Source organism: Mirounga angustirostris, unplaced genomic scaffold, assembly GCF_029215605.1.
Source record: "Mirounga angustirostris isolate CCGP_5_RB_7025 unplaced genomic scaffold, mMirAng1.0.hap1 SCAF_2, whole genome shotgun sequence".
Taxonomy (NCBI): Eukaryota; Metazoa; Chordata; class Mammalia; order Carnivora; family Phocidae; genus Mirounga; species Mirounga angustirostris.
In genome coordinates this window covers 70,376,872-70,387,508 of record NW_026991710.1, presented here as the reverse complement: position 1 = coordinate 70,387,508, position 10,637 = coordinate 70,376,872, and the positions used below count along the sequence as shown (strand labels likewise).

Here is a 10,637-nt window from a genome sequence, read left to right as displayed (position 1 = left end):
CTTCCCCTTTCTCTTCCTTTCTTCCCAATGCTTTGGTAACACCAGATGTTTTTTATCATACATTAACATGCCATATACAATTTATACATTTACTTCTCTATTCCCTATGCTTGGAGTGTGCTTCTCCCCTGTTTTCTTATTCACTTCCCAAGGTTTATATCGGTTGTCCCAATAGCTCTTCAACTCTCTAAACAGGTTAATTACTCCCTCCCATGTATACCCATGGAAATTTAATGAGAGCCCTATAGCTGCTCTAACCATCTATCACAATGCATACACTTTTGTCTCTGCCATAGATGATGAGCTTCTTAAAGGCAGAAATCATATCTCACTCATCCTTCTATAGATCATAAGACGTGCTCCATAAATGTTTGAATGAGTCAGTGAGTAAATGGGAAAGATTAGAAACCATCAATTTGTATTTATTTTGGAGTCACAGAGAGTGTTCACATCACGTCAGGAACTAGGAGCAGTAAATTAAGATTGTTTAGTTTAGGAACTAAATTTTTAGACCTACATAAGTATGCAAGATCATCTGAAGAAGACAGAATGGCTCCAGGCCAGCAGGACTCCACAGAAACCAACTTGACTGTACTAATAATGTATTTAAAGAAAGAATGGGCCATTTAAAGAAGAGTGGATTAACCCTAGTAAGCTTAGAAAATAAGGGTCACTGTGGCAAGACTTGATCGTGGCTCTTTGGAGTACTTTCCAGGAAAGAGTCAGCTTTCTAGTTTGAGTCCCAACTGTAAGGCTTTTCATGGAGCACCATAGGTACCATCATCTTATTTTAGCCCAGTGCTGTTAAGCATTTGTGCCATGTAGCTCTCATTTGTGTTCTCATTTATGCTCATCTCATAGCCTTTAAATCTTATTCTTCCCATTATAAACTAAAAATTGATTTCTGATTGTGATTTGGCTTCTCAAGTGGACTCATCCATTATAGACTTCAGTGAGGAACTCCATGAGAAAACTTACACACCTTCAAAGCTAAAGCCCCAGTCCAGTCAGCTTTCCTTTGGATAATATTTTTATACCACTTTTGATTGCAAAATAGACCAGTGTCTATACCTAGTACATAAAATGAGTCGATGAGAACTTAAAACTCTCCCACATCTGCCTAAGTTGATTTCTATCACCAACATAGCTAAAATTCTTATCATTATTCTTCCTTCTAAAAGTCCTGTTAGTTAACTTGGTAAAGGGATTATATGACCTAGGAACACTGCTAAACTTAAAACCTAAGGTTATGAGTTTGAGTTGATTAGACATTTTGTTTGCAAGTCACAAAGACTGACTCAGTTTGTCTCAACAAAGGTGAGTGTATTGGAAGGATACAAGTGGCACTTAAAAAGAAGGAACATCATAGGAATCCAAGAAGGCCTAGTGGGCAATAGAAGAGTCAAGATCCAAGCATGAGAGCAAGAGGATTATGGTTTTGCCTCTCAGCATTGAGAGCTCAATAATTTTCAGTTTTGTGCTTCACCATTAATGGACTCTCTCTAATGGCTATTTCTGGCTCTCTGTGTATTCCCTTCTGTTTTTGTTTTGATTACTTGTTGACATCTGTCTTCATAAATATTCAAATATTCACAGAGGGAAATTCATATTAGACCTCAAGCCACTGTCATTTATGTTCAGGCAGAGCCTTTGCAACATGTCTCATCTGAGGCTGCTAGCCAGCCTATAGGCAAGTGCCCTGGGGTCAGGTTCTCACCAGTACAATCACCTATCGTGAGGCAGGGCAGTTGAATGGTTAGAAGCTGATCACCTATGCCTCAGACACCCAGGAGGTCCAAACATGGGGTAGTTCTCATAAGAAGCTGTGGGTTGGCAGGAACCTATAGGTTAATAAAGCCAGATAATTAATCCATAGAGCCAGAGAACTCAAATGTAAGTATGTGGATGGGCTACATCAGAATCTCCTGGGATCCTTCTAAAAATGGAGAATTCTGGGTTTCACTCTAGCCCTACTAAATTAAAATCTCAAGGGATGGGATTAGAGAATATATATTTATTCTCTAAGTGACCACAGCTTTGACATTGTGAGGGAATGGAACTATGTGAAGGATGGGAAGGATCAGACTGAAGGTTAGAAAGTCTTCCTGGGGGCACCTGGGTGGCTCAATCCATTAAGCGTCTTGACTTTTGATTTCAGTTGGGGTCATGATCTCAGGGTTGTGATACAGAGCCCTACGTTGGGCTCTGCACTGGGCATGGAGTGTGCTTGGGATTCTCTCTCTCCTTCTATCCCTCCCCACCTCACGCATGCACGCATGCGCACTCTCTCAAAAAAATTGAATGAATGAATGAATGAATGAATGAATAAAAGAAAGTCTTCCTGATTCTCTTAATAAATTTGTAGGGGAATTCTAGTGTACTATAGTGGAATTGTGGCTAAAAACACATCTGAAAAGTAAAAGTGCTGAGGTGTGATAATTTCTTACAAAGAATTTTAAATTGTAAGGAATATGTTTCCCTGTAGATTCTAGAGTTTACACAAATGACAGTCTGAGAGACCAACAAAAACTAATGTTAAACTCAACCACCATGAACTTTTGGGATGGCCTTAAGCAATGTTGAGAGCTTGCTTCATTTTCTTTTTTCCTTATCTATAACAGGTATATTTGGTAAAATATCATAAGCAACATATAAAGGAATTTTTTCAAAATGCTACCTGAATTATAAATAAAATTTTCATGAAATAATTTAAGAAAATCTTTTATTTTAATGGAAGAAAGGAAACTATTCTTTAATGCTTTAAAGGAAGAGTGATTTAATACAGATATTTCCTAATAATATTACTATAAAAATAAACACATACTTCTTCTAGATATTATCTTTATTACAAAACATATTTTATGTTGAGGTAACATTTCAAAGGATATTTGGCAAAAATCAATTGAATTTTATATACACAATTTCATTATGTGCAACATATGTAAAGGACTTAGAGAATAATTTTTTCTAGCATTGCACATAGACTGATTTTAGGAAAAAAATAAAGCTAAAAGTTATCTATTTAAAGAGGGATTTCTTTCTGTTTTTCTCCCCCACCCAGTCTTCCATATCATATCACCAGTGGTGAGTGACGCACTGTTCATGAGAGTTCCACAAAAAGCATCAAAAAGGGTAAGTTACTTGAAAACAAAGTTTTGTTTATCCAGAATACCTCACTGTGCCATAATTTGAAAGTGCTTTCAAAAACTAAATACTGAATCATATAGGATTCACTATTGCTTATCCCAAGAATGAACAGAATTCTCTTGTCTTCAATGGGGAAATCTTATGCAGTGCTCCAACTCTAGTGTCTTTTCTGCTGTGAAGCCCTCCTGGATTTTCCAAGGCAAAGTTGGGCCCATCTTCTGTGCTCCCATATATTTTGTTCATACCTCCTACAGCACTTACCACACTGCATTGTAATAATTCTTGTTTCTCTCATATGTATCCCTGTTTAGCTTTTTAAGTTTATCTATCCCTCTATAAGCTCCTCAGGAGCAAGAAACAAGCCTTAAGCTTCTTTATATCCCAGCACCTAGCACAGTGCATGGTACATAATAGAACCTCAATAACTGTTATGTTAATGAGTTAGCAACTATTTCAGGTGTGAAGCTATAATGCACATCTTTCCTTGCTTCCAGTCTCATTGAGTGTGTTCTGGTGTCCTCTGACAGTATTTAAACCCCTATAAATTGGTGACACCCTAGAAACAAATATATCCAGCATTTCCTTTCAGAAAGAAATGGCCTCTGTTTGTCCTTCTGATAAAAAAAAAAACAATAAATTATTGTTATAATGATTTCCCTGTTCTCCAACTCCGAAGCTGAGAGCCACTTCTTGGGGAAGTTGTTGCTAATAGCCATCTTGGCAGTCATTGTCATCTTGATCCCCAATGGGTTTGTTGTGATAAGTATCAACTGTTAATTTTCTGCTTTCTATCTCAGTGTTTTTTGAGTGGCCATCTTCTTCACTGCTTGATTTGCTCTCAGTAGAGTTGCTGTCTTCTTTTGATTTGCTGCTGTCCTGAGAATCACTGGCATCATCTTCCTCAGACTGGCTGTCCTGCTCAGACTGGCTTTCTTCACTCTGGCTCTCTGCTGAGGCACTGTGAGACTGGAGGCCCTCCTGGCTAGAACTGTTCTCCTCCTCAGTGGACTCTGGGCTCTCCTCTGAGTCTTTGAGGCTTTCACTGGATTCACTGTCAGCTTGCTCCTCTGTGGATTCACTTTCTGAACTGGAGGGTTTATTCAAGCTATTCTCTTCACTGGAGTCACTATCTTCCTGATCTTCTGAGTGACTGGTGGTGTTATCTGGGTTGTCACCCCTGGACTCACTCACTGCCTCTTCCTGAGATTCACTACTATTTTCCTGAGATGGCAGATCAACCTCTTGACTGGACTCACTACTGGGGTCTTGTACATTTTGACTGTCTTCTTGAGACTGAGTCTCCTCACTCTCTTCTAGAGATTCACTCTTGCTGTTTTCCCTGGATTGGCTGAGGCCAGCTTCTTTGGAGTTGGTGTTTTCTGTTGAGTCACTCTTGATTTCTTCCATTGTGTTGCTATCGTCAAGCTCACCTATATCGTCTTCCTCAGAAATATGGGACTTTCTGAAAATTTTCCTCCTGAGATACTCCACTGATTGGCTATCAGCTGAATCCTGAGTGCTTGCTTGCTCATCACTGTTTCCTTTCGATTCTTCTGATTTGACACTAGCACTGTTCATTCTGGAGTTACCTCTGTCACTCCTGATAATGTCTGGATCATCATTCTGCATTTCTTCATCACCAAACTCAGAGCCATCCCCATAGCTACTATCCCCTTCACTGCCTCCTCCCACCCAGTGCTCCTCACTCTCACTCTCTTGAGCAGAGTCACCTCTCTCAGGCCTGCTGTTCACCTCATCCTCATTGTCAAGGTCCCTGCTCTCACTGGTGGTATCTTGGGTACTGTCTTCTCCTTGCAGGGCACTATCTTCCCTGGATTGTGTGATGTCAGCTGAGTACTCATTACTTTTGAGTCTGGAGTTTCCTCCTTGTCTCTCTTCAGGTCCTGGGCCATTATCATCATCACCAAAAGTGTCATCTCCACTGTCATCTTCATCATCATCTTTATCATCTCCTTCTTTTCCTCCACTCCTAGAGAGGCCATCAGCTGCCCTGTGCATATTTTGATGATCATCAAGGCCCTCCTCTGATTCAGCACTGTCACTGGGGTCTTCATTTGCCTGAAGTTTGGGTTAACAAACATGGTCAGTACTCCAGGAGCTGATATAGAGGATGTTATCTATTCTCCTCCTGCTTTTTTCTTATGTCCCTCCTTCTAATCCATGGTCAGTTTTCCTGCTCAATAACATGTCTACCAGAGGTTAAGGAGGAAAGTAGAGGAGTTGAAACTCAAGTCATTCCATTTTATATAGGCACAATTCACTCAGTGCTACAGAAACTTTCTTTAAAAGCTCTATAGAAATCACATTCATGAAACTCAAATCATATTGTAAGTCTGATTCCTGGAAGAAACTCTCAGAGAATTTTTTTTTTTTTTTTTTTTTTTGTACATTAAAGAGATGTTTGAAATACTCATCAAATTGTTTGGCTTAAAACAGTTTTTAAAAACTTTAAAACAGATTTTAAAATGACAAATATTTTTTTCTTATCAACTCTGGGGGGGGCGGAATGTACTAAGGCAGTAGAATGAAACTTTTAGCTAAAATGAAAGTAAAATATTGTGGTAAGATATACATCTCACCCATACCATATTTATACTTCATTCACACTGGCAGAGGGTTGCCTGTAGAAGGCTTAGCTAGGAGACTGCAACTAGTGGGACCACCAGGAAGGCTTAGTTCTAAGTGTGAGCTCAGAGAGATTATCCCCGTAAGTCAAACAATTGGAAGCACTACACAGATAAGGAAGGATAGTGAGTCTTCATTCATTATGCTATGGAAAAATCTGCTCTCTTTACTATACCCCATAGCAGAGCATTCTTGCTGACTTTGTTTTTATTTTTCCACTTGTCCCTACTGATCAATATCTGACTTTGCAGTTGGGAGTACCTAATGATGACATCTCCTCCCGTTGCTAGAGTTTACACTGGTATGCTGGAACTGAGCATCTTTTTAGCTCCCCATACCTCAAAAGGCACATATTGTACCCTTCTCAAGCAGGTACTATTATTCTCATTTGAGAGCTCGGAGAATATTAAAGCAATAAATTATAACATCTCCAGAAAACATCCCCAATTCTATGCTTATAAATTCCTAGAATGTTCCTCAGACAAACCTTTAGTAAACAGTGGTAAAAGACTAATAAATCATCTTCCAACTGGTTGAGTATAGAATACAACATGGATCAAAGCTTCAAGGAGAAACCTGGTTCCTGGAATCTCTGGAGCCCCACGGGTTTGAGTTTCATCAAAATGATAGGACAGCCAAGAAAGTAATGACATTTAGTCTTGGGAAAATGAAAAAAAAAAGAAAAAAAAGAGTGCACACACAAGAGAAAGAAAACCAATTTTTTTCTTAAAGGATTATAATTATAAGTCAGCTTTTCTTATTACGAGGGTCGCCACTGAGATTGTTTTAAAGACAAATCGTTACTAAAAAAGCTGTTTCACTAAAGTTTCTTCAGGGCTTTCCTACTCTCTGCTCCAACAAGATCCTTGACATGGAGGAGATCTCTAGGCCCAGCAGGTACTTCATGTTAGCCAGGAAGCTTTCTCTGTCTGATCTGAACTGCTCCAATTGTAAAAGCAGTATTTTAGAGTGATAAATGAGCTATTACTTGTCTAACATAGTCTAGGACCATTTGTGTGTGTGTGTGAGTGTGTGTGTGTGTGTGTGTTCTTTTTAATTAGAGGACATCGGGGGCCACAATGTCTATAATCTGGCCCCAGTGATAAGTATGGAATGAACAGCATGTCCACATCTGAATTCTCCCACTCATTTTTCTCTTCTTACTTTATGGGGTGATTTAGCTAGCATAACCAATGGTTAGAAAATATTACATTTAGAATGGTTGCAGGTAATTTAATCTAACATCATTTCCTTCGATTCCTAAGTAGCCTGAAAAGTTAAGAAAGGTCTGTTTAATTACCTGTTCCTCGGAGCTAACTTTACTGTCTTCTGATGACTCACTGCTCTCCTAAAAGGAAAAAGAAAAGTTGTTTATTTTTCCTTTTAGCAATTCCCAAGGAAAGAAAAATATGATACACATAAATTGCTTGCGGTTTGGATTTACTGCTGTCCAAGTGGCCTAAGGTGATGAGAAGAGTGTTAAAGTAAATTTACTGTATGAGGTGTTTATAAAAAAAAAATTGAATGAGATAGTTACCAAAGGTGGTGTTGGTGTCTGTGCCAAATGACCCTGTAAAAAAAGGAAGGAAAACAAGTTACTCCTTTAGAGACGGATCATGTCTTGCAGATATTTAAAATAATTTTAGTTGATTTTTTTTAGTTTCTTGATACAGAGTTTACGTTTACATGAGTAATAATGACATTTTATGGTGAAATGGCTAAAAAGAGGATGTGAGATGGCCTGATGGCCTAGAAAGATCTTGTGATCTAAAAGACGTAGAAGATTGTTGTGTTTCTGATATTCACTTAGAGAAAAATATACTTTCTTTGAAGTGGTTGTTTGTACAACCTAGATAAAATGTAACATAGGAAAAAAAAAAAACAGCATTGGAATTTAGAACCCAGATTTAAGTCTCAATTAGCTCCTTGGTTTTGGTTTTAGCCCTGAAAACCAACTGTCTTGGTTTTAGTGCTGAAATTCACATGTTCCAGGAAACCCAGAAGTCTTGGATAAACTGTGATGTTTGGTCACTCTATGTGAATCTGGGCAATTCACTTCACCTTTCCAACATCAATTTCTTCTTCATAAATTAAGAATATTAGCAACCACTGTGCATACTCCATAGAGTTACTGTGAGGACGAAATTGGAAGCATCTTGAGAACTATTTAATATGATATAAACTAAAGAAATAATCCATTTTGAGAATATCTCATTATAAAATTCAGTGATAGATAAAACTGAATTGAGAAAGCCATTAAACCTTTCTCAAATCGCATAAGATCACACACACACACAACTAAGTCTGAAACTTAATTAGGCATCGTTCTGATTTATTTCACTTTTTTTTGATCTTATAAGAACTCTTAAGATTGCCTGTGCCACCTCTGGTGCCTTCTCCGCATCTACACTCCCCCTTCCCCAGAAGCACAGCAAGATCCCAAAATCCCTTTTGGTTCAAAGCTGCTGAGCCATGAGTGTGAAGACCTGAGGTGCAGAGAAAAGCAGGGAGGAGATGCTATCAGCGTGTCTTCAACAAGCCTCCCAACATGCGAGGCAGGGGTATCTCCCCAGACGTAGGAGCTCTGATCACTTAGTCTTTGCCCTGTGACACTGCAAGCAGGCACGATGGCAGACTCTCAGAGAGAACTCCGTCAGTTATCATTTGGAATTAAGGGCTAGGAGGGAGCGAGACATGGGTATTTTTCTCATACCAAAGCTAGACTTGAGAACCTAACGTGTTTGTGGTACTCTTAGAGTCTTCGGTTGAATGAGAGAGAGGATCTATAGTGGCTGCTTTTCAATTAACCAGCCGAAGGACATCTCTGATGAGAGTTCATCTGAGAAATGCTGCAATGCCAATTCCAATCTCAGGCAGGGACAGAACCCCATCTCAAGCCTCTGACATTATCTGGCAACTGCTAATAATGTTGTGCCCAAGCTGCAGTGTATGCAAAAGCCAGCAGGTAACAAGGTCATGAACAAAACACTCTGACCTAGCATAAGATTTTAAGCCTTCCTTGTAGTTTCAATCTTGAGAACCTGTTGCCCTCCTAGACTTGGCCCCTTCCTGAGAGGGATATAACACCCTAATAGAGAATGTGGATTCTGGAGCCAGAGTGACCTAGGTTTAAAGTCTGGCTCTAACACTTACCACGTAACCGAAACAGACTAGGTTACTCTCTGTGTCTCAGTGTTCTCTTGTAAAGCACATAAAACAGCCTAGCAATGGTTCTTGAGTTCTTGAGAATTAGTAACTGTTGGGTTATTCAGAGTTAACGCTCAATCAACATTAGCTATTATTCCAGAGACTCTAGTATCCTCTCATTCTTCTGTCTTTTCTCACTTTCCAGGACTTGACCTCCTGCCTGCCAGACATCTCCTGGTAAACAGATTTCTAGTCCTAATCCTTTAAAAGCAGCCTTGGTTCACTGTCATCCCTTCCCTTCCACTATTGCGGACATCATTATGAAAATAAAGCTAAAGGGGTAAAAAAAGCCTCCTCACTAAATTATACTACTAAGTTGAAGTTGAAGCATTATATGAACTAAATTTTTTCACATGAACTAGAAATTATAGCCCTTACTACCTATATCTTAGGTTATTAAGGTATTCCTTAAATCATTAGCAGTTTCAATATTTGTGGTGGAGTTAATATATTTAATAATATATTAAATTAAAAATATTTTTTAAAAACCTTATTTCTACTCACCTTCCATTCTTCAGAGCTCTCAGATTCAGTATTTTGATACCTGGCTACCTAGAAAATTTAGTACACAGGGTTAACTCACAGAGAAATTTCCAAGGCAGTAGCTAGTAACACTTTACATATGTAGGAGCAGTGATGGTCAAATTTCAGCATGAATTAGAATCAGCTGGAGGCCTTTTAAACCACAGATTGCCCCATCCCTAGAGAGTCCGGCTCAGTAGGTCTGAGGTAGGACCCAAGAATGTACATTTCTAACAAAATTCTAGTTGATGCTGATGCTGCTGGTTGGAGGATGACACTTTGAGAACCACTGCTGATGAAGAAAAATGAGAATCATAGCTATATGATTGAACAGAATAAGGAATAACTCAGATAATTTTTTTTTTGAAGATTTTATTTATTTGACAGAGAGATAGCAAGAGCAGGAACACAAGCAAGGGGAGTGGGAGAGGGAGAAGCAGGCTTCCCGTGGAGCGGGGCTCGATCCCAGGACCCTGGGATCATGACATGAGCCAAAGGCAGACGCTTAATGACTGAGCCATCCAGGTGCCCTTCGGATAATATTTTAAAGCAAACAGCTTCCTAAGAAACTACTGTTTTCATCTGACTAGAACTTATACAGGCACGTTGGCTTATAGCCAATTAACATTGTGGAATTTTAGGTATAAAAGGTTTATTTCATATATCCCTACCCTGATACTTACTGGAAGAGCACAGGACAACCCCCAAAGGAACATAAGCAGGATGCTGGTCTTCATAGCTGGGTGTGACACCTCTACCTGTGATAAGGACAGAAGATGTTTTCCTCTATGCTAAAGAAATATAGAAGTTTTAACTTTTTAACAGTTTCTTCCTATTAAAAAACACAACTTGTCCTAATGTCCATCAACTGATGAATAGATAAATAAAAGGTACTGCATTCATACAATGGAATATTATTCAGCCATAAAAAAGAATGAAGTACTGATACATGCTACAAAGTAGAGGAACCTTGAAAACATTATACTGAGTGAAAGAAGCCAGACACAAAAGACCACATATTGTTTGACTACAGTTATATAAATTGTCCAAAATAGGCAAATCTATAGAGACAGAAAGTAGGTAAGTGTTTTGCCCAGGGTTGGAAGAGATGGGAG

At 38.9% G+C, this 10,637-nt stretch overlaps 1 protein-coding gene across 1 annotated transcript; it reads right to left on the bottom strand.

The window, feature by feature from the left end:
- Positions 1–2,946: 2,946 nt before the first annotated feature.
- On the bottom strand, positions 2,947–10,259 carry DMP1 (dentin matrix acidic phosphoprotein 1). The gene is made up of 6 exons (XM_064582746.1): positions 10,206–10,259; positions 9,505–9,552; positions 7,331–7,363; positions 7,094–7,141; positions 4,099–5,226; positions 2,947–4,065 (listed from the first exon to the last, which is right to left on the bottom strand). Exons 1-6 carry the CDS (start codon positions 10,257–10,259, stop codon positions 3,853–3,855), a joined length of 1,524 nt encoding a protein of 507 aa, XP_064438816.1. The 3' UTR covers positions 2,947–3,852.
- Between the last annotated feature and the right edge of the window lie 378 nt (positions 10,260–10,637).